Source organism: Choloepus didactylus, chromosome 2 (assembly GCF_015220235.1).
Source record: "Choloepus didactylus isolate mChoDid1 chromosome 2, mChoDid1.pri, whole genome shotgun sequence".
NCBI classification, from domain to species: domain Eukaryota; kingdom Metazoa; phylum Chordata; class Mammalia; order Pilosa; family Megalonychidae; genus Choloepus; species Choloepus didactylus.
The window spans coordinates 88,930,307-88,955,144 of NC_051308.1; the positions used below are offsets into that span (position 1 = coordinate 88,930,307).

At 45.4% G+C, this 24,838-nt stretch overlaps 1 protein-coding gene across 1 annotated transcript in view; it reads right to left on the bottom strand.

Moving 5' to 3' along the window:
* The window catches only part of TNN (tenascin N), a 118,316-nt gene that overhangs the window by 69,146 nt on the left and 24,332 nt on the right, over window positions 1-24,838 (bottom strand). Inside the window, exons 4-7 of the mRNA XM_037825295.1 lie at window positions 6,528-6,970; window positions 4,687-5,061; window positions 3,897-4,160; window positions 403-588 (exon numbers count right to left, since the gene is read on the bottom strand). Of these exons, the coding sequence (XP_037681223.1) occupies window positions 403-588; window positions 3,897-4,160; window positions 4,687-5,061; window positions 6,528-6,970 (1,268 nt within the window). The remainder of the gene's footprint in view (window positions 1-402; window positions 589-3,896; window positions 4,161-4,686; window positions 5,062-6,527; window positions 6,971-24,838) is intronic.

The following is a 24,838-nucleotide window of genomic DNA, read 5'->3' on the forward strand; positions in this document are numbered from 1 at the left end:
CATCGTGCTAAACAAATCAATATCTCTCAATCAACCTCTTGATCCCTCTGTCTCTTTCTCTCGCGCTCTCTCTCACCGTTGTACACACACAGACACATACATCCCTGCATAAGTTCTTTCAGAAGGAATGTCTCAGGTGCAGGCAGGGTATTTAGGAGGCAGGTTGTCTTAGGAGAATATGTGGGACTTGCAATCTTTTAACACGGTGCTCTGAGACTCCAGGTGCTGGAGCAGAGCCACGAGCCTTCAGAGTGGGCTCCCGTCTGGAGTTTCAGGAGTAAGGGTTCAAGCGTGATTCCTCTGTGCACACTCTGATGGGTGGCGATGTCGGTCTCCTCTGCACACAGCCCCCAGCTCAGCATCCGCAGCAAACATCTGACACCCCCAGGGACGGGCTCTTACCAGTGATGTCATATCGGCTCTTGGGGTCACTGCTCTTGGGCACGGTGACCTCAGCCACCTCCTGCCCTGTCAGGGGGCCATACCGCAGCTTGTAGTAATCCACCTCGGACGGGGGATTCTCCCACTCCACGTCGAGAGAGCTCTCAGTCTCATCTGTCACCCAAGCAGTGCCAGCCACATCAAGATCTAGGGCAGGGGTCAGGGAGGGCCAGAGACAGCAGTGAGGGGCCAAAGCATAGATCGTCAGCTACCAGGCCAGCTCCCTCTCTTGACACATTGTGAGCTGGCTTCAGCCTCAAGCCACAGTCCTTACCGTGAATCTTAGGGCTACCAAAGTGGCAAATAAAATGTTGGTTTTCAAATTGTCTTGAGGACAGACTCCTCCAGGAGAATCTCGCTCCCTGATCCCCTTCCATCAGGTACTATACAGACCTCCGTGTCCGCACCGATGTGAGTCAGGCACTAACCACCCTCTCAGGTCGCCCAGCCAAACCACTTACCCCAGGAGTCAGGTTCTCTGAACTAAACGTTCACCCTTTAGCTGCAGAGTCCCTGAATGCTTAGGCCTTCCATGTAAAATTTGAGAAATGCATTTAGAATTTCCTAGAATATAATTTATTGATAATACAACCAGGTCCTTCAGTCTTCCAAAATAAACCTCCACCTCTCCAATTTTCCTCTAAGGATTAATCTTACGCAAAGCTAGAAAGCAGGTGAATTTTAACTTGGTCCTTCTGAGTATTCTTCCAGTACTTTCTACCAACTTTTAGTACTTCCACCAGGTACCTGGTGTTCTCAGGCTGTCTGCCTAAAGAGAGTTATTATATTTATTCATTGTAAAATATTAATTCACCCCTCCTAATGCTTGTCACTAAACATACATACATGAAATTTTTCATGATTAATACAAAGTAATGGATCACTGATGTGGCTCTAAGGGAGGAACTTTGGGATTACTTTGAATTCCACTGGCCATGTCCCAGGCTAATTGAGCCTGAGTTTGAAGTTTGGAACAGGGAAGACAAGGCTCCCCAGATTCGCAGCCTTTCCCTTTTCCTTGGTTATATCTTACCTTCACCTCCTTGGAGGTTTCCCACCCAGGCTAACTGACCACTAGTCAAGGATGTGGTGCAATGACTTTGTGCACCAGGCAGGCATGAGCTCAATGATCTCGCGGTTCCCTTTGGTTCTGAATGTCTTTGACCCATTCTGTTATGGATAAGGAGCCTCACGGAGCCTTCTCTCTGAAGCGCTCCTCCCGCCCGGCTGGCTCCCACCTGCCAGCTTCTAGGTCTTGTTTTTAGATTTCCTTCAAATATAGGAATTCTTTGAGGGACTTGAAACAGGTCAAGAGGTGAGTAATGAAAGTGATTCAAGGACTGCAGGAGTCCCATATGGCTTAAGAGAACTCGGAGGGATTCACCCAATGGAAAAGCAGGGACTTAATGAAAATGTTCAAGATTATTATAGGGATAAGTGTCGCTCAGTCTGAGGCTGCTCTGAGCAGCAAATAAGAATGGATTTGAGTCAGATTAGGCAGGAAAGAAAAACTTCACCACTACAGATTTACAAGTCCCTAGAAAGAAGCCAAGAGGGGAGGCTAAGACTTTCAGAACAGATGTTTCTGTCCTTCCTTGGGAGGCTTTGGACACTGTCCTGTCTATAAGCAGGAAGGTGAGAAAAGGAAATGAGCTTCTGGCATCTGTGATCTGTCCTGGCACTCATGGAAGGCTAAGTTTTTGGTGTTCTGTTGATCATAAACAAGTTCACATAACATCAACATTAGATAATGCAACTCTGGAACATGATGGATCAAGACAAAAATAAAGGTCACTCCATAAACATGTCTGAACAGACAAAAACATGAACATTGTCCAAACCACAAAAATGGCTAAACATCCTAAACATCTCCCTGTCCTGACTAATATGAGTGACTGCCTCATCTTTCCCAATTACAGCTATAGCCTCACTCTCATGTTCCCTCTTTCTAGATAAGATTCATTAAGATACCCAATCATAGAATTGCCCCCACTTCCTGGCAGCATCCAATCCAAGCAGATACCTTCTTCCTTAAATCCTCCCCCAACCATCTAACACAAGCCCAAATCCTTTAAGTCCTTTCAAACACTCTTTTAGGGAGACAGCCCACAGTTCTCCCATGGTGTGCATTCTCCCTCGCTACAATGAGCAGCAAACCCAACTTGTTCAAGGACAGGAACGTTCCTAGTGGTCATGGCTGAAGGGCACTGACAAAGACAATCACAAATTGTGCCCAAGGATGCCAAGTCACTCACTGCCCTTTCCAACACTGATCCACCCTACCCCACCACCAAAGAAGACTGGCAGCCTGATGTTTCTGCAAAGACAATTGAGTGACAAAGGCCCATCCACCTGGGTCTCCCACGGTCTTTCCCTATGAGTTTAGGGCAGGATGGAGGCAGCTCATTTTTATCAGCACCTATAACAATATCTGACACATAGTAGGTGCTCAGTAAAAATGTGTTGAGTGAAAGAATGACTCAGAGTCACTCCAACAAGTAGGTTTCTCCAAACCCTTAAAGATCTAAGCTGCTTTAAGAATTTGCTTGAGGAAACAAGAATTTAAGAGTTAGCAATGATGTTTATCTTTCCAAACATATTGGTGGCAGTTGGTGGTGCACTGAATACTCTGTTTGCCTCTCCAGATCCAGCCTCTACCATTCTCCATCCTGCTCGGTATCCCAGGTGATAACCTCTATGAACGACATCACCCTGGTTTCCTTGCCTTCTTATTGGGTTTAGCCTCTGGGAGTCACCAGCAAAGCAGAGGGCAGGAGGAGAGAGAGGCCTGGCAGTTGGTCCCCTGTGCTCCCTCCCTGTTGGGACATGATGGATTGCCCGCATCCCTCACAAAGCACCTCATCAGCCAGCCCTCTTCAACGGCTCACTCTGGGTCCCAGTCCCAACTCCCATCCCTTGCCCTCTCAGACCGTGATGGCTCCCCATTGATGATGGTCCCAGGGTCTTTCACCATCCAAACTCTACCCACACCTCTGTAAAACACATCTTCATTAAACTTTCTTCAGTTACACAGTCTGCCCTCTGTTTGCTTCTAGGAAACAGATTGATACAGGTGGCTCCAACCCTGCCCGCTCCCACGGAACCTGCCGAATGGCTCAGTGAGGGGTTATGGATGCGGTGACCTCTTTGCCACTCATCAGTGGGTGCAAGGCAATCAAACCTTGCTAATCTCAGGCATGGAGAGGACTCCTTAAGCCCCGATGCAGCAAGCTGCTGTCACTGTCTCTCGGAGGACTCCATAATCAGGGAGCAGGGAGAGGGAAGAGAGAACTGGGACTCTTCTCTGGAAACTAGGATTGCAGCTGCCAATCAAACCGAAGCCCAAATCAGGGCAATGGCCTGACTAGTAGAAGAATATTTGTGGGGACAATAGGAGAAAACATTTAAAATGGGGACTTCTCTGGGAAACCCGGGGCATCTGGCTGCTTCCTCACCTGTGGTGGCAAGCAGATGCTGCGGGCTGCTGGAAACCTCTTTTTTCACATTGCGCAGGGTGACAATGTACTTGGTTCCCGGCAGCAAACCAAGGATCTTTTGGCTGTGCTGCTCCTTGGGCACTTGGATCTCCTTCCCAGAGAGCTCCCTCCCCAGGGGGTAGTAGCTGAGCAGGTAGTGGTCCACTTCGCTGGTGGGCTCCCAGCTCACCAGCAGGGAATCCTCAGTACTCCTGAGCAGCTGCAGGCCCTGAGGGGAGACCACTGCAGGCAGAAAGGTGGAGAGGGCGGGCAAAGAGGGGAAGGAATCCATAGCCAGTAAGTACTTATTGAGCATCTACTACACACTTAACATGTGATGATGACTGTGGAGGACCAAAGCCTGTATGAGGCCCCATTCTTAACCCTCCAGAAGTTATTACTTGTTTGGGAGGTAATACTGACCCCTCCCCAATTCTCTATCCACCCCCCCCCACACACACACACGCACACACACATAAACAGTCATTAGATCACACAAGACCAGTGGTTCTCTAAGTGGGGTCCCCAGACTAGCAGCTTCAGTAGCACCTTGTTAGACTTGCAAATTATCGGGGCCCACCCCAGACTTTCCAAATCAGAAACTCTGAGGGTGGGGCCCAGCAATCTGTGTTTTAACAAGCCTTCCAGGTGACTGTGACTGAAAACCCCCTCATAAGGCAGTGTATAATTGAGGGTTAAATGGTACGGTGCAGAGTCCACAGTGCATGGGGGGAAAGACAGGCGGGCCGAGGCGAATGTCCGCCCTCACCCTTGGCGCAGTCGAGGCCCGTGAAGCCCTCCTCGCAGTAACACTCCCCCGTGTCGCAGAAGCCGTGGCCGCTGCAGTCTCCGGGGCACCGCCGCTCGCTGCAGTCCTCCGAGATGAAGTCCTCGTGGCACTGGCAGACGCCGCGCACGCACACGCCGTTCCCGCTGCAGTTCCCGGGGCAGGCGGGGTAGCCGCAGTCGACCCCCACGTACGGCTCGTCGCAGAGGCAGCGCCCGTCCACGCAGCGCCCGTGGCCGCTGCACGCCCCGGGGCAGGCGGGCCGCTCGCACTCGGCGCCCTCCCAGCCCTGCTCGCAGTGGCAGCTGCAGGTCTGCGGGGAGAAGGTCCCGTGGCCGCTGCAGAGGCGACTCACATCTGGGGAGGGGAAGGGAAAACAGTAGGCTGAGGATCGAGGGGTCAGGGGTGGGGATCGCGAGTTCTTGGAGACCCGTAAGAGCAGGCTGGTGATTTCTGGGGTCTGGCACGGTTCTTTCTTTGGAGGCAGGGTGGGGCTCCATAATGGAGAAACAGTTCCACCCTCTCAACCCGAGCAACTCCGTGACTTGTGAAATCGACAATTTTCCACCTTTCTCTGAAAAACTTCGTGATGCCCCCTTTTCCCTTCTCATCCCCAAGCGCTCATATGAATTCTCCCGGTTCCTTCCCCTCTGAAGGGTGTTGTTTATTTAGTACCTTTCTCTGCAAAGTCCTTAAATGGTCCAGCCTGGATGTCGCCTGACTCCCTTGGGAGGCAGATAAGAGTGAGGGTTGTGCTGGATAGAGCTGGACCAAGCCAAGTCTGAGAAATGAGCCTGAATTAAAACCCTTGGGAACCTGGTGGCAGGCCCACCTGCAGAAGCTTTGAAACAGTCCAGTCCCAATTATGGGGAGTGAGGGTGGGAGAAGGAATTAACCAGATGCCCCACAGGTCAGTCAGCCCCTCTGAGCCTATTCAGCAAGAGGCATTTGCCTTCTGCTCCAATGCTCCTGTCAGTCAGCGCAGTCCCCTCCTCTCCAGCCCCAACTCCTCCTACTTCTCAGAACACCCTCTTGCCTTTCTAAAAGCACTTTCAAAGTAGAAGCTCCTGGGCAGAAATGCCTATTCTGCTTTTTATTCCCGAGGGGACCCCAGTACCTAGTTCTGTGTCTGGCCTATAGATGGCGCTCTTGACAATAGCAATTCCTTCAGGCATAAAAGTCTAAGCCAAGTACCATTCATTATCATTTGGATCAGCCTGGGCAGTTTGTTTTAAAAATTCGGGGGAGGGAACCCTCACTATTTATAAAAACAAATTGTAGTGCTTCTTAACTAATAAAATAGTTACGATTTGCTTGACTGTCTACTGTGGGCCAAGAATCTTATGTACATTGTCTCTAATTCTTAGAATTATACTGGTTGAGAGAATTATTCTCGTTGGGCAGTTGAAGTCACCAAGAATTTGCTCAAGTCACATAGCTAAAATGTGGCAGAACTGGGATTTGAACCCTGTCTTGTCTAGCTCCAAATCCCCCATCTCTCCTCTACTTCCCCACTACTTCCCCTTTGAGTACAGACTGGGTCCACAGGTAAAGCAGCCCCTGGGAACTTTCTCACCTGCAAGCATTAATCTGGGAATCTAAACTCTCTTCAAGAGTCTCTAGTCCCTCCCTACTCAGGCTCCCAGATGTCCCTGTTGCTAGTGACAATGAATAAACAGTAGGGACATGGTCCCTCAGGGGAAACCCAGAGCGAGAGGTGGGAATGCACCAGACTCAGAGCGTTCGTGTAGCTGATGGAGCACCTGGCACAAAATAGATGCTCATTAAAGGTTTGCTGAATGAATACTAGATGGTGAGCTCACCAGCAGCTCCTTGGCAGCAGTGCTGTACACTACATTGCTCCTTCATCTCCTTCATCTCTTCTTCCAGCTTCTTCACTCGGGCCAGTAGGTCCTGGATGCTGTCCACCAACTCGCAGTCCTTCTGTGGTGTCTGCAGGCGTATATTGTGCCTGAAGATGATGTTCTGTTCCTCTCCAGCATCCCCTGGGGCCAGGAGAGAGGCCCCATCATCAGCGAGGGACTGAGGGTCAGCTTCCACCTGGACCAAGGCAGATTTGGGCACGTCGATCTTGTAGGTGTGGCTGACGGTGACCTGCTGCTCCTTGTTGCTGCAGCCGTGAGATTCCGACATGGCTGGGGCTGATGCCACCAGGAGCACAGAGCCGAACAGGAGCCCCAGGGAGAAGCAGAACATCCCCTGGAGACTCATCCTTGGAGAGAAGGAGGCAGGCCCTCCAGGAGGCCTGTGTCCAGAGAAAGCACAAAAGAAAGCCATGCAGCTTTGTTTAAGGAAATTGGCCTTTTTCATGGATTCTAGTCCACATAGTCTACTGAGAAATCAGCAGAGAGAATTCATCCTATATCTCCTGAGGAGCTGAACTAAATTTTTTCTGTTCCTTCCTCACACATTGCACATTTCTGCCTCCTGTCTGCTTGCACTCTTCATGCTACCTGGGATGCCTTTTTCTTCACTTTTTATTCTAGATTGCCCTGCACTTTAAAAATAAGAAGAATGGCGATCTTGAATTGAGGGCCTACTGTGTGCCAGGCTTTGATCCCACTAATCACTCATTTTTACAATAGCCCTAAAATTATCCTCCCGTTATTAGTATCAATGATTCCTGCACAAGGAGTACTTGCTATGTACCAGGTGCTATGCTAACTGTTTTACATACATCAACTCATTCAATCCTCACAGCAACCCTTTGTGGCTTATATTATTATTACCCCTATTTTACAGAAGAGGAAACCGAGGCACAGCTACCTTAAATGTCTGGCCCACAGGTGCTCAGCTAAGAGTGGCAGGATTTGAACCCGGGCAGTCTGACTCCAGAGTCCATGCTTGGCACACTACGTCTCACTGCTTCACACACCAGAGGAGGCTGAGATTCGAGAGGCTGCGCAAATTGTCCTGAGTAACACAGCTATGCAGCTCGGTCCACCAACTTTAGGACCAGTGTCCTTCTCACTCGACCCCTGCTTACGAGCCAGCAAAATGTAGGACTTTCTAGTAAAAATACCTTCTCCATGAAGACTTCTCTCATGACCTCCCACCTCACCCCAGCTTGAAACTAGCTCAGAGAAATGTGCTGGTCCTTCTCAGTTGGTCTCTAGGTGGTTTACCTTGATTATAGTTAACTGTGTATGGCTCTTATCTCCCTACTAGGCTGTAAGCCTCTTAAGGACAGGACCCAGGGGAGATTGATCTTGGGACTGATCCAGGGACCCGAGTCATACACAGGTGGGGTTTCAGTCATTTCCTCAAATCAGTCAGTGCGTGAGTAGCCTGGCAACCCAGGCCAGGGCAGGTCATTAGGGTTTTTAGTTTGTTTGTTTGTTTGTTTGTTCTTAATTTATTGCTTTTTTATTGTGGCAACATATATGTAACATAAAATTTGCCATTTTAGCCATTTTTCAGTGTACAATTTAGTGACATTAATTATATTCACAATGTTGTGCTACCATCACCACCATCCAGAAGTTTTTCATCACCACAAACAGAAACTGTATTCATTGAGCAATCACACCCCTTACCATCACCATCACTCCTCACCGCCCACCCCCCACCCTGAAACCCCAACCCCCAGCTCCCTGCCCCAAACACTAGTAACATCTGGTCTACTCTATAAATTTTAGGCCCTTAGGTTTTGCCTCCTCTGCCACCAGGAGGTCGTGTGGTCCTTTGCCCCTCTCCTCAGCCCATTTCCTCTAGTGCCCCAGCCCCCATCTGGGATGGCACAGTCTTTGATCACTCACAAACTGAGACCACAAGAGACCTAAATTGCCCCTCACGTTTGCTGGAGGCACCTCGGCAGAGAACTCCATGAGCCCCCAGCCAAATGAAACGCCCCTCCCTCTTCTCTTCCAAACTCCCGTCTCCCTGCCTCACTGCACCTGCAACCCAGTGAAGCCAGAGGCAGAGACACAAGTGAGGGAGAAGTGAGAAAGGAAACGGCCAGGCACACCGAGGTCCCCTTCCCCGCTGTCTGTCTACAGGGAGCTGGGGGTGGACCAGACAAGAGTTTGGAGCTCTCGTGTTGAAATGGAGTTACCTTTTCATAAAAGCAATTCTCTTCTAATACCAAAGGTAACCAGAAAAACCCTGGGATCTGCTTGACATTTGTCAGGGGGCGGGGGAGGTGGGGAGCAGCCGTAGAGTGAGTTGGATGGCAGGCGTAGGATAAAAATAATATTTCCTGAAAGTTCAGCCAATCGTAAAACAGTCACACACATGTTCTCCAGTTAACCCCCCAAATGATAACTGAAGCTTAGAGGCGTCAAGCAATGTGCCCTAGATTAGGTAACTAATGAGTGCAAGACTACAGATTCAAACCCAGGGCTGCAGTCTCCAAAACCTGAGCCATTGGCCCCCAGATGCTTCTGCCTTTCACAGTCACACTTATTCATTTCACATACATGGCAGCACCCAAGATTCCACAGTATAAATTCCCTTTCCAGGCAGCAGTAGAGCTACAGAAGCAGACTTGTCTACTCACTCCTGCCATCCAGCCCCTGCCCCCACCCTATTCTCCAAGAAATGAACCGCATGCAGATGGCTCTCAGAAAAAGTTCCAAATGAATGCAAAAAAGCCACAGACTCTTGCCATAAACCACAGCAAAGCTGCCCAAAGCCCAGTCTCACTGTTTGCTTTTGAAGCCTGGAATATGAAAAACCCCAGAAGCCCAGGGACCCGCCCTCCATGTACCCTGTCATCTGTGTACCCTGTCATTCTGAATTGTAACGAGATGTCCTTGCAAATTACAGCCTCTCGGATCACTTCCATCAATCTCAGATTTTGCTGGGCAGCGTGATTGCTCAAAAAGATGAGAGGAGAGACAATCCAAAATCCAGCACTTCTGTCAAGTGTAATGAGCGAGAAGAGAAGCCTTCTGGCTCTCTCTGCAACACTTGGCGGGAGAGACGTCCCTTTTTTACCAGCGTAAGGGAAGAGATGACTCCACCGACTCTAGTATGAATGGCAGACCACAGACACTGGGGAGTGGGGAGGTGGGGAACAGGAGACAGGGCACCAAATGTTCAGCAAGAAAAATGCAGGATGAGAGGTTTCTGAACAGTGATGATTATTCTTTTGAGGAAAAGTTTCCCATGGAATATGTGAGGTAATGGGGGTGCACACGCAGGGAAAACGTGTGCCTGGTCCCTGGCCCGAAACCAGTGCCGCTGTGAGCTCACCTTCAATTCTGACTGGAGGAGGGGCGTTGGGGAGTATGGGAAGGTGGGAGGTGGAGGCACATTTCCTCGTTTTGCTTTTTGTGAGCAATGCTCATTGGGGTGTGTGCTGCTGACCAAGTGCTGGATGGAGGGTCCCCCTTGTTCTGCCTTTCTGCACTGTGCATTCTCTCTTAGTAACTGCATCCACCCCCACCCCCGGGCTTTAATTTACAGCCAAATACTGACAGCTCTCGAGTCTATAGGCATGTTCCCAGCCCAGACAGCTCTTTAAGCTCAGGGATAGCAGTGGCCGTGACTGTCTTGATCCCTTCTGCATCCCCAGTCTCATAGCACAGTCCTGGCCAAAGTAATATTTTGTGACTTAAATAAAAATAGCCACTGGGTTTTGTGTATCTGTGTGTATTAAAAATCCTAAGTTAAGAATAAAAAAATACCATTTGCTATAGCCAACTTCTGCCCACCATTACAGACCTTTATACTTAAATTCAGAGCTTTTCTGCCTTATTACCTCATCTTGCCTTGAGCATTAACCACAGGCAAATGAGAACATTGCTTTGGGTTTTAGAAAAGCTGTATTATTATGGGTTTCCAGTGGAGACACTTAGGTATTCTGTCCCCAAATGATAGGGTGGACGTCAATGAACTTTGAAGTAGAGTGAGGGAGGCTGGTAGCTAGGGATACATCCATGTCACAAACGTTGCCTCGCAAGTTTGTCACTTCTTCCCCAAACTCTCTTGGGGGCACATTTTGCCACTAATCTACAACCTGGGCCCTGGGTGACCCTGGGGTGTTCTGACCCAAGTACTTTGTGCAAGAGAATGTATTCTCAGGTGCCTGAGGAATCTGTCCCGGCTTAAGTTGACTGGAGACCTTAGGGACGATCTCACCTCTGCACCTGTTTCTCCTTCAGTAAGGGCACTGAGTTTGAATAGTGTCTACCCGGAGCCTCAGAATGTGGCTTTATTTGGAAATAGGGCCTTTGCAGATGTAATTAGTTAAGATGAGGTCATACAGGATTAGGGTGGGCCCCAAAGAAGAGAGGACACACAGAGGTAGAGACACAGACTCACAGAGAAGGCCACGTGGAGACAGGCAGAGACTGGCGCTGCAGCCTCAAGCCAAGGAGCACAAAGGATTGCGGGGGTCCCCGAGAAGCTGGAAGAGGCAAGGAAGGGTTCTTCTCTAGAGCTTTCAGAGGGAGTATGGCCTATCGACCCCTTGATTTCAGCCTTCTTGCCTCCCAAACTGGGAGAGGATAAATTTCTGTTGTTTTGAGCCACGCCATTTGTGGTAATCTGTTAAGGCAGCCCTAGGAACCTAGTAAAGGATGCGAAAGCATATGATGTACTAGGTAGTGTTGTATCTCTTAGGATAAACCCCAGTTGAACCAAGTGCATGTGAACATTTTAATTCCTCTTCACTGTGACTTTGAACTCTTTGCACAGGTGTTCCCTATGGGATACAAGACAGTGAGGTATGGATGAGAATGGAAAATTGTTTTTTTGTGTATGATAAGGCTTGATATGGTCACACTGTGGCATCATTCTGTACCCCACTCTCCTAGTTCGGTGGGAAACATCCAGTGAATCCCCAAGAAATCCTTGTTAATGACTCTCAGACCACCATACAATAACCCTTTTCCCAAAGAACTCTTTCCAAATAGGCTAGAAAAGATGAAGGATCACCTCCCTGACCCAGCCTCAGCATTTGGTACTTTCTCACGGGTGGCCACGGGCTTGTTTTGTGGCTTTGTTTTGTCAACCAACTCTTGATCTGCCTTGCAAAGTCTCAAATGGGTGATAATGGTAGCTACCATTTTCTAAACACTTACATATCAGGCTCTGTGCTGAGCACTTTAAATCTCTTCCTGAACATTGAACAAAAATGTTACATTACCCTCAGGAATGAATTACTTTCTCTCAGAAACACCTTCCTTTAGCTTCCAGGGGCCTAGGCTCACGCACAATAAGAAGATAAAATAGACCAACAGCCTAATAAATTCAGAGCCCTTCCTCCCCCATGTCAAAGCAAATACCCGATCTCAGAATGACTATTACTTTATGCACATCTAGTCCTATTCCCCATGGGTATGAGGGGCTCTGATGACCGCCTCTGCTTCAAATGAATGATAATGAAGAAAGGCACATGATGAAAAGTTGCAATCCCTTTCTTTGGTTTAACGTGTGGTTTTCCACATATTGAAATAACTTTAAGAGACCTTGATCATTCCCAAGGATTTTCAGCACCCCACCCCACCCCTCCCACACTGGTCACTAATGACCAACAGCTCATTTTCAGACGGTGGCTGGTTGGCAGAGCAGGGAGGCTACTGTGGTGGAACCGAGCAGAGCCCCCGCCCACCCAGGGGGTCAGGCCTGAGATCTTAGCTTCATCAGCTCACAGGCCGGGGGCTCCAGATGCTGCCGCAGAACCTAAATCATGATATCACGTCTATATCCAGACCTCACAGGAGCCAAGGCTTTGGAATGAGCGGTGAATGGACAAGAGTTTCCACTGGGCCTGGGCACGATTTCCTCAGGCATCTTGTAAGGAACAGACCTCTGTCTACCCAATATTTCAAACCACAGAACAGGGCTGGAATGGAAACCAGAAGCCACAAGATGATTTCAAGTCATCCTGTCATATTTTCCCTCCTTCAGGAGTCAGTTGCTGCCCAGAAACTTGGGGGCATAGCAGGACTCAAAGTTGTATTAAAGGATGCCAGGTGCTTTTTTTCCCTCCTCCCTGGGAAAAATGATACCAATGTTGTTACTCTTGGCTTCTTTCTGAGTTCCTTCTCCCAACATCATCACCTTGACTCTGAGTCTCCGACAATGGCAGAATGCCAAATGGCACTGATGCTTTCCATGAGGATGCTTGCTCTGCCAACTACCCATCTGTAGCGCTGACTGTGCAGGTCACCTAATACCTGGTGACACTTTGGCTTCCTCCAGAACCCAGAGGATTTTAAGCACCATGCTGAACACATGTCCAGATGTGGGTGGTTTGTTATTTTTACATTGGAACTTATTCTTTACTTAATGCTTATATGAGCAACTCAAGTTTCATGCATTTAAGTGAAACCCTGTCTATTCTCATTCATTCTTTCTCCCTCCTTTCCCCAGATCTCCTCTTATCTAGAGAGAAAGAAAGAAAAGAAGGAAAGAAGGAAGGGAGGGAGGGAGGCAGGGAGGAGAGAGCGGGGTATGGAGGGAGGGAAGGAAAAACTAGTCCTCCATACCATTTCTTGATATGTTTTGAAATTTTTTTTGAGGCATTGTGAGGGTAATAGTATAGGAATTTGGGAAAAAGAAGAAATTGCCCTCTTACAAATAAGAATTAAAATCTGTACAAGTAAAACATTTGAATAAACTTCAAAGTTCTTCAAATTATTTTGCAAACATTACCTTAACTGGTAGACACAAAATCCAGAAAAGAGAAAGTTATAATAGTTTCCTTATCACAACTAAAATGAAATTTCCATCTTAGGATTTAAAAAAGCAAGATATAAGAAATTACCAAAATAGAGGCCTTTGACATTGTAAAGAAACTAACAAAGAAATAAAGATGAGAAGGATGTGCTTGACTTAAAGGAAATATTACACATAAAAAAATGTATTGTTCCAGGTAGAAACACCTGTACAACACAAGACTGCATTTGACCAGGTAAGAAGGCGACAGTACTTAGTCCTATTGTTAATGGAGTATAAAATTGGCTAAGGATACAGGGCTCACATCCCTGGAAGTATTTCCTAATTCAGATCTAGTTTTTCAGGCTGAGGAACTGAGGCTCAGGAGCCATGGGCTTCAGCCTTGGAGCTCATCCCCATCTCACCACCTCCCTCCGTCCCACAGGTTTAGCCTTCGGGGATGGGCTCCCTTACCTTGGAGGCTGCTGGGAACTGCTTCCAACACCTGTGAGATGGGCCCTGGGAGCTCAGTCTGCCCCTGGTTCTCTTCTCTCCTCTGCTTCCCTCGCTGGGTTTAAATCCCGTCTAGGGCAGAGGAGGAGCCAACAGGGACTCTTGGGTGTTTTCCTTTCTTCCTGCAGGGGCTCAGCTCAGGGGTAATGAGTATTTCTCTTCTCATTCTCCTTTCTAACTAGGAAAGGAAAAAAAGAAAAAACACAACCCTTCTGCCCCCCGCCCTTCTTTTTTACTTCGATTGTGCAGCAGCTAAAAATACTGTAGGCTGTTTCCATTTAAGTGGATCCAGCTTAAGCATATTAAAAAGGTTTGCATGTCTCCTGGCCAGCAGTAGAGTCTCAGGGTTTGAAAGTGCATTTAAAAAATCGCTTTCCCTTTTTCCTGTTTCAGGCATTTCTGGGACTCGTTGCCAATCACTTCTGAAATATGAAAAGGCCTTTAGTCCAGAACAAAATGAGCAGAGACCCTTATGGACAGAACTTCCTCTGCCCACCCCTTTCCCCACCTCCTCTCATCCTCACCTCACAGTTCTGAGTGGGAGGGACTGTGAGGTGGGCTGAGAGCAAGAACAGACCCCAGGCATTCAATCCCATCCACTCCGCCACCCAGAGGCCTCCCGCACACCCGCAGCACATGAACTCCACAACCAGCAAAGTGCAATGGTGCCCTTTTGGGCCAGCCATCCCCTTTTCCATCAGATGGACTGACCCTGACAGTTTCTAGGAACCAGAGCCATTCCAACCAACAGGTCACAGCCAACACTACTGTTCTCTACCCTCCATCCCTCTCCTGCCCTGCCTGGATTGATGCTGGGGTGCACATCTGCACCACACTGGAGGGAGCCCATTTGTTACCACTTTGCCTCTGCAGGCATCAAACCTTTTTGGTGAGAAAGAAGGAGAAGAAAAGAGGACAGGAGAGAAGGGGGATCAAAGAGTTGCCCCTGGAAGTTTGAGGGGGACCCTGAGCCAGACTGAAGCTTGTTTCCGCTACTAGCACACAACTGTTGATGAGTTACTTAGCCTCTTTGTGCCTCAGCTTACTCGTCTCTAAAATAGGAATAATACCGTCGTCGTGAGGATTTAATGAGTTGATAGGTATGAAGCACTTAGACTAGTCCCAGGGATTTAATTAGTACTCAGTAAATGTTATTGTACTGTGAGTGTGACTATTGTTATTATTTTTGCTTCATCTTATGCACCCCACTAAGCAGCATGTGATGATCTCCCCCTCAGTTCTGAAGGGTCCCTAGTTCTCTGCCCTTCTTCACTTACAACCACACATAGTCTTGCTATCTGGAGCTGGGGCAGCCATATGCAGACGTGACCAGCAGGTTGTGAATGGGAACATCTCTCCTCTCCCTGGGGCCTTTTTTCTCTGCTTCTTAAATAGGCACGTCTCCCCTAGAGACTCCTGGGACCCTGCCAACCCCTCAGGTTGTTCTCCTATTCTAAATTGCCCCACGTGAGCGGTTTCTGCCGTCTTTCACCGTTACCCCATCTTCCATGCCCTCGACATCTGTAACCAGAGTAATGCAATAGGCTCCTAGCCAGCCACCTCCCTCCAGCCCTCCTTCTTCCTGCCTGTGTTGTTAGTGCAGGACACGTACCTACACCCAAGAGCCCCCCATTGCAGGGCACCAACAATTCATGAAATGATTTCCCTCTCCCATAACAGTGGAGGAAGGCATATAGGGCTGGGAGGGCAGTGCCACCATCCACAGGACACATCCACCACTCTAGGGTCAAGAGACTGTTCATGTTGTGTCATCTCCCGGACTGTGAGGAGGGGTGAGGCGAGGGGGGAAAATGTCCATTGCTTCAAAGACCAGAAACAACATCTTTTATTTCACAGTCCTTTCAGACCTGCAGAAAAGTTGCAAAAGTAAGAGAACCCCCATAAACCCTTCATCCACATTCTCCAAACATTAACATTTTACCACCTTCACTTTATCATTCATTCTCTCTCTTCTCTGTTTTTTTAATCCTGAAACATATGACAATAGGTTGAAGACATGATGCCCCTTTACCTGTAAATACCTCAGTACATAACATTTCCTAAAAATACGGACACTCCTACATAGCCATCCTACGATGATCAAAATCAGGAAATTTACGCTGACATAATACTACTGGCTGATCTACAGACTGTTTTAAAATTCTATCAATTGTCTCTCTAATGTCCTTTTTAGGAAAAGGAAAAAACCAACTTTCCTGGTCCAGGATTCAAGCTGGGATAGCTCATTGCATTCGTTGACCACTGTCTTGAGTCTCCTTTAACCTGAAACAGTTCTTTAGACTTTTGTCTTTCATGAACTTGACATTTTTGAAGAGCGCAGGTCAGTTTGGGTCTGTCTGATGTTCCCTTGTGACTAGATTCAGGCGATGCATTTTTGCAGAGGTGGTGAGTCCTTCCCAGAGCATCCTACTGGAAGGCACGCAATGACCGTCTGTCCCGACATTGGTGATATTAACTTTGATCACTTGGTCAGGGTGATGTCTGCCAGGTTTCTCCATTGTAAAGTTAGTAGTTTCCCTTTGTAACTAATAAATATCTTGTGGGAAGAGAACTTTGAGAGTACGTAGATATCCTGATTTTTACACTTTCACCCCCTACTTTTACTGCCCATTATTGATTCTTGCCTGAAACATCTATTACTGTGGCGCTTGTCAAATTGAGATTGATTTTTTTAATTCCATCATTCTTTCTATATTTATTAGATGAAATTCTAGTATAAAGAAAAGGTTTTCCCTCTCCCCCCCACCTTATTTTATTTATTTATATTAGAATCTACTGGTGTATTCTTATTTTATTCTATGGGTTACATTCATTCACTGTCATTATTTACTTTGTTGCTCAAATTATCATGGATTTAGCCAGTGGGACTCCTTTTAACATGCCCCTTCATTCTTTGAGCACTTCCTTACTTTCTGGCACAGCAAGGTATTGCAGGCTCATCTTGCACTTCTCCTCTCCCAGCCGTAGCATCCCCCATTTCTCCCGGAGCCCTGGTTCTTTTTATTGGAAAATCACGCTCATTTCCATTAATGGCACAGCCTTGAAGGGACATACGCTGCTTCCACTGCATCCCATTGGCCAGAATTCGCAAGATCACACCCAGCCCAAGAGGTTGGAATATCTAAAGCTCAGGAGCTACACCGGCAAAGAAAAAAGGGAAAATGGGCATTGATGGGCCACAGAGCCTACCCCATACACCAATGGCAAAATGCTCCTCCAAACTCATCTCCCTCTATTTACAAATGCAAACCCAATTCAGTCTCCTCCCAGTTCAACCAACTCAGTCTCCTCCCAGTTCTGGGCAAGCAAGGAGCTCCTCCCTGCCTCTCATCACCAGGATACAGCTCACTTCTTAGGGCCAGCCTCACTTCCACCTCCTCGAGGTCCTCTGGGGTCTCTCCCAACCACACTGATTTTCCCTACTCTAAGTGCCTGTATCAAGGTGAAATTTTACCTTTCTAACAGCTGGCCCCAGAGTTTCTCTTAGGAAGGTAACTCTGTTTAGGAAAATACCTGGGATATGGAAGATTAGATCCAAAGGAAAGGTTTGTGGTAAAACAAAGAAACAAACAAAACAGAAGTTCAGCTCTGCATGAGAAATGAATAGGAAGTGGCAGTGGGTAAACAGAAGAGACTGTATGTAGGGAGGAGGGGGTGAGGCATCAGGGCAGAAGGAAGGGCCTGGGGAGGAAGGACGCCAGTGGGATATTCCTTAGAAGTTGTTACTTTGAAGAACAAGAATGCCCATGCAACGTCAAATTATTCATTTGGCTCTATATAAATCCCTCTTCCTGGTCCTAGACCTTAAGTTGAGTCTTCTAACACATATGGTGGCATCTTCTCCTTTCTCTGCAGGGTTCTGTTGACTTCCAGCCTCTGGCTGCTCTCCACGGCTCCTTTTCTGTGTCTAATTTCCTTTGCTTATAAGAACAAACCATATTGGAGTAAGGCCCACGCTCATTCTATTTGGGCATCTTAACCAACATCTTCAAAGGTCCTGTTTACAAATGGGTTCATGCCAAAGGGACCAGGGGTTGGCACCTGAGCGTGCCTTTTGTGAGAGATGTGATTTAATCCCCGGTAACATCCAAGGACAGTAAATTCAACAAACATATTGGGCCTAAACTATGCTGGAAAACAGTGGTTTCTCTGCCTCCCCAAAAGCCTTGCCTCTTGCTGTTTCCTGAAAGAACCCAACTTTATTTCCATGTCTACTCACCTCTTCCTGACCTTGGGTTTCAGGTGATCTCTGGGCCCATTCCCTATCCCAGAGGTGGGTTCTGACAAATCTGAGTCAATAGGGTAATCCATTGACTGGTACAGGTAAGGGCACACAATGCATTTGAGACTAATGAAGGGGGAGGCTTCTGCCAGCACTTCAAGGAAAGTTTCCTTCATTCAAATATTGAAAAAAAAAAAATGAAGTGGTCCAAAGACGAGATGAACATTGTCACATGTGCATGTGATGGCTGGAACTGGGGCAGACATCTTGCAACCAAACATAAGGGGCACTACCCAAGGATGAAAAAGACATATCAAGGATGGTAGAGCAGAAAGGGGGAAGGAATCTGGGTTCTTGATGGCATTGTTAAGCTGCTGAAGTAGCTACCACTAGAGTTTTCCTACTTCAGTACTTACTTGGGTCAGGATTTTGTTTTCTAATTGCTGAAAGCATTCTAAGGGATTCAACATCGATGAGCCAGTTTCTTAGTAGTGAAATCTATTATTGACATTCCTCTGAGAGCATAGAGAGAGAGAGAGATGTAGGGATCCCCAGGAGGAAATGTAGAGTCACAGCCAATGACAGGCCATGGTTTGGAGACAGGGAAATCAGATTCCAAAGCTTTTGGTATTTCGGCTTCTCCATGTTCTCTTCAGGCTGTGTGTCTTTTAGATTAAAAACAGCCACAGATGTTTGCATCTCCTCCCCTCAAAAAGTTGAGTCTATTTCCTCAGGGCTTGGATCTGTCCTAGTTTTGTGATTTGCTTTACCCACTAGAATGTGCCTAGGAGACCTTGTGTGAATTCTCAGCCAGGGCCTCAAGTGGCCTTGCAGCTTCTACTCTCCCCCTTTTGGATTGCAGTGCCTTCTAGAGGATGAAAGAACATTCGGAGAGGGAGGCCACCTTAGCTAAAGCCCCAGACCTGTGAGTGAGCCCAGCAGCACAATGTGAGCTGTCTTAGCTCCATCTAGCCCAAACTGCCAACCCACCGAATTGTGAGAAAATCGATGACTGTTTTAAGCCTCTACGTTTTGGAGAGGTTTGCTAAGCAAAAATGGAAAACTGACACTGATCTTATATCCAAACCAGGGAAATAGATTAACTTGAAACTAATTCCAACCCGTTATGTTGTCCCAATAATAAAACCCATTCCAGAACACCCTGGAAAAAAAAAAGTTGTTGGTTCAAATGATGGTTCAACCAACCTATTATTATATCCTCTTCTTCTATTTGAGAAAAATGTAGGAAAAAGCATTCCAGCTGCAGTCATTTGCAGTCATCCGCAATTTTATTTGTCCCAAGAAATTGCCAAAAGCCCAAGTGACCAATGTGCTGGCTCTGAGAGAGCCTGAATCAGTTTATATAGTTTGGAGACCCAGGGCTGGTCTCAGCTGATTTTGGTCTTTTTGAGCTGTTTGGAAGGTATGTCTTAACATTTTAAATTAGGATTCTATTAAATCAAAAGGTACTGAAACCAAGCATGAATAGACCCCCACTGTCACGATCCTGTCTCAGCTCTCTTCTCTCTCTTTCTATAAATATATATGCATATTTATTTATTTATTTATTTACCTATATAGAGACTATGGATTGTGTTTATTCTCTGCCTACTGGGTTATCTTCCCCTTGTGGTAGACCCTGAATTCAAGCCTCTAATAGTGCTTGCAGGGAAGTGCCATCTCTGCCTTTGGATGTGCAAGTGCCTGTAACAATAGACAACCGAATATGATATTCAGTGAAGAGGAAGGTTTATTATTCCCTTCCAGGCAATAAAAGACCTTGATTCTTCTTCTCCAGTATTTTCCTCTCTTGGGTCAATATTTTTTTATATCAATCTCAGTAAAGTCAATACCGTCTTATTAATCTCTTTTGGCAATAACAGTTGCTACGAGCCAACAACCTCTGTGTGGGATCAGAAGGCTGGATTTATAGCAGGCCTGGAACCTCTCAGAGGAGGGGAACTTGGCCCTGAGGCTCCTCATGCATCACTTGTCCCATAGATCACTATTTTGTAAATTTCATTATTATTTTCATTGTAGAAGTAATTTATTTTTGTAGGCTGACTAGAAAATGCAAAAAATATATAAAGAAGAAAATTAATATCTCTTGTAATTCCCACAGAGATAGCCACTGTTTTTTCCTACACAGGTACACCTTTATGGAGAGATTTATATATCCATGCACATATATAAAAAGAAATTAAACAATTAAGATTACGTTACCTAGATAATTTTTTCTGCTTTTCTATATAGTAAGTTTTTTTCTCCATTTCCTTATATATTGCTCAAGGACATGCTTTTTAATGTTGCAGAGTATTCCAACATGCTGCATCTAATACACAGGGAAGGGATTGATTGCAAAGGGACATGAAGGAATTTGAGGGGGTAATGGAAATGTTACCTGGGTGACTCTAAAATGTGCAAATGTGCAGCCAGAGTTAAGAACCACTGGTATCCACAATAAGTCAATTGAAGCAAGGAGGCAGGAAGAAGAGATAAAATGGGATGTATAAATTGCAGAATCATAAAATACTTTTATACATTTTGCAAACTAAACATTTATTAAGCCACTGATAGTTTTTATCCTATCTACCCTCCCTGAAGCCCTGAGATAGTCATATTAATATTTTTTATTGAGGTAAAATTCTCATTCCATAAAATTCTCTCCTTTAAAGTGTACAATTCAGTGGTTTTTAGAGCATTCACAAAGTTGCGTAACCATCACCACTATCTAATTTCGGAAAAAATTTTATCACCCCAAAAGAAACCTTAGACCCGTTAGCAGTCACTGCCCATTTCCCTCTCCCCCAGCCTCTGACAATCTCTAATATACTTTCTCTCTCTATGGATTTGCCTATTCTTGACTTTTATTGTGAATGGAATCATACAATATATGGTATTTTGTGCCTGGCTTATTTCACTTAGCATAATGTTTTCAAGGTTCATTCATGTTGTAGCATGTGTTGGAACTTCAGTTCTTTTTATGGCTGAATAATATTCCATTGCATGGATAGAACACGTTTTGTTTATCCATTCTTCAGTGAATGGACATTTAGCTTGTTTCTACTTTTTGGCTGTTATGAATAACACTGCTATGAACATTAATATACCAGTTTTTTTATGGATGTATGTTTTCATCTCTCTTGGGTAAAAATGTAGGAGGGGAATTGTTTCCTGGATTATATGGTAACTCTATGTTTAACTTCTTGAGGAACTGTCAAATTGTTCTCCAAAGTGGCTATACCATTTAACATTCCCACCAGCAATGTATAAGCATTCTAATTTCCCTACAGTCTCACCAACATTTGTAGATATCCATCTTTTCCATTGTAACCATCTCAGTAGGTGTGAAGTGGAGTCTCAGTATGGTATTGATTTGCATTTTCCTGATAACTAATGATGTTGAGTGTCTTTTCATGTACTTGTTGGCCCTTTGTATACCTTCTTTGGAGAAATGTCTGTTCAAGTCATGCCTGTTTTTAAATTGAAGTATTTGTCTTTTTATTATTGAGTGGTAAGTTTTCTTTATATATTCTGGATGCTAAACCTTATCAAATATATAATTTGCACATTTTTTTTTTGCCATTCTGTGGGTTATCTTTTCACTTTTTTGATAGTATCCCTTGAAACACAAAAATTTTTAATTTTGATGAAGTCCAATTTATTTTTTTCTTTGCTTGCTTGTGCTTTAGTTGTCGTATATAAGAAACCATCGCCTGTGAAGAATTTCTATTTGGGTTGATTATAAAGTTTTAGTAATGAATGGTAGTGATGATAGCCCAACATTGTGGATGTAATTAACAAAACTAGATTTTAATGTGAAGGTGGCTAAAAGGGGGAATTTTAGGTTATATGTATGTTTTTTACTAGAATAAAAATTTAAAAAAAAAGAGGACAATACAGTACATTGAACCCTATTGTAAATTCTCGACTATAGTTGTACAATTATAAAAATGTTCCTTCATGAATTGTATCAAATGTACTACACTAATGCAAGGTGTTAATAATAGGGTGATATGCAAGAACTCTATTTTATACATGATTTTTCTGTAAACTTGCAACTTCCATAATTAAAAAAAAAAGGAATCATTGCCTAATTGAAGGTGATGAGGATGTACACCTAAGTTTTTTCTAAGAATTTTGTGGTTTTAAGTTCTTTACACATTTTGAGTTAATATTTGCATATGGTGTGAAGTAGGGGTCCAACTTCATTCTTTTGCATGTGGATATCCAGTTGTCCCAGCACCATTTGCTGAAAAGACCACTATTTCTCCATGAAATTGTCTTGGCACCCTTGTTGAAAATCATAGTCATATATATATTTTAAAGTATTTACTTTTGCTTACCTGGAAGAAATTTTTACTTATTCTGCCAGCTGATCAGGAGTTCTAAGTCCATTGTCCATGGTCACACACCAGTGGACTTCGTGTCTAATAGTTGTGACTTCTGAGCACAAGATGCCCTGTAGGTGCTTAACAAATACTTTTTGATCAATTATTCTTGAGGTTAATGAATGTAGTAAACACGGTTTAATTTTTTTTCTGATCAAGTTGACGGGTCTGATTCTCTGATCAGCCAAAAGGACCAAACTGACCTGTACAAGTTGATTGTCTTAGAATCAGAATATTGGAAGAATCCATGGGAGGACAGTTGGTTGCCTATCTGACAGGCACCCCACCCTCTTCCTTGCTGGCAGATGACAATTTTGTTCGGGTTTTTATCCCCCTCCCCAACCCCACCCTTCATGTGACTCACAGTAAATCCTGATGTATTCTAAACTAATCATAGTAATTACAGTTTCCTTGACATGGTTTGGTTTTAGAAGGAATATGTGATCCAATTCTGTCAAATGGGGCCCTTGGGAAAGTTTCCCCACACAGGCAGACTTGGTCCTCTTCTTCCTGTGACTGTTTCCGTGCTTGCCTGGAATGCAGCAGCCATCCTAGAGCCACGAGGGGAGCTGAACAGGACAAAGGATGACAGCAGAAAGATGGGAGACCGGTCTTTGATGACGTTCTTGAACTCCTCAACTAATCAACCTTGGTGCTTATCTACTTTACGACTTCTCATTACCTGAGATAATATATTTCTTCATTTTTGAAACCAATTGGGTCAAGGTTGTTTGTTACTTTACCCAAATACTTTTCACAGAAAATGCCCCACAGACTGAAAAACTCCAGAGGGACTACAAAACTGAGCAGTGACCAGGGAGTTTGAAACTCTTAAGTTTCCCAACTTAGCCCCAGAGCAAGCTTCCCTGAGGTCAGCAAGGAGAACTGCCCTCTAGGCTGATGGTGATGAGAAAGGTATTGTACATAAGCTGAACTCCATCCCCAGTACCGAATCACTGACTTCTTCACAGAGGACAAATCGTTGCTCTCTATGGCTTTTCTAGACAAAAAGAATTTTGGTATTAGTATGTGTTCTAGTTTGCTAATGCTGCCGGAACGCAAAACACAGAAATGGATTGGCTTTTATAAAAGGGGGTTTACTTGGTTACATAGTTACAGTCTTAAGGCCATAAAGTGTCCATCAACAATTGGGTACCTTCATTGGAGGATGGCCAATGACCTCCGGAAAACCTCTTAGCTGGGAAAGCACATGGCTGGCATCTGCTCCGGAGTTCTGGTTTCAAAATGGCTTTCTCCCAGGATGTTCCTCTCTAGTCTTCAGCTTCTCTCCAAAATGTCACTCTCAGTTGCTCTTGGGGTATCTGTCCTCTCTTAGCTTCTCTGGAGCAAAAGTCTGCTTTCAAAGGCCATCTCCAAAATGTCTCTGTAAGCTTCAGCTACTCTCTCAGCTCCTGTGCATTCTTCAAAGTGTCCCTCTTGGCTGTAGCAAGCTCACTCCTTCTGTCTGAGCTTATATAGTGTTCTAGTAAACTAATTAAGTCCCAGGCTGAATGGACGGGACCACACCTCCATGGAAATTATCCAATCAGAGTTATCACCTACAGTTGGGTGGGTCGCATCTCTATGGAAACACTCAATCAAAATGTCACACCCTAATCAAAAAGATTAATCAATCTGCCCCACAAGATTGCATCAAAGATAATGCCATTTGGGGGGATATAATACATTCAAACTGGCACAATATGTTTAATATATTCTTATCCTTTAAAAATACTTGGCTGTGATGGAAGTGCTTTTACATTCTAAGTGGAATTGTGAAATTTCAACTTCTTTGAATTGAAAGGGATTTGGGAGGTACCATTTAAATGGAGGCTCCTCCCTGGCTGGTGGTTGTCTCTCCCGTGGCTGAGAGCTGCAGCCGTGTGCTCACCACCCTAGCAAGAAGGAAATGTCAGTGGTGTGTTGAAGCCAACCCAAATGGCCTTTTGAAAGAGCTGATTCTGCACATCTCTTCCCAGCTCCATGGCTGTTAAACACTAGCAGCACACCACTGGAAAGTCCCCTCTCAGCCAGTTCTCTGAATTCAGGTTTCCCGTATATTATCAAGATATGATAACATCTCTCAAACATCATGGCTATCTTCAAAGGGAGAAAAGACTAGACTGATTAGTTGCTTAAAAAATGATAGGAAAATCCAAACATTTTCCTCTCCTACTGAGTCATATCTAACCATCTGGAATTTTCTTCCTAAGACCATTCTGCTAAGGCTTTTTTTTTTTTTAAACAACTTTGATTCTCCCTAATAGCCTAACTGCTAAGGCTTTGGTTTTTATTTTTTAAATTGCTGTTTTCTTAGAAGTGTACAATTACACTGAGGCTGGTGTATGGCAATTATTCC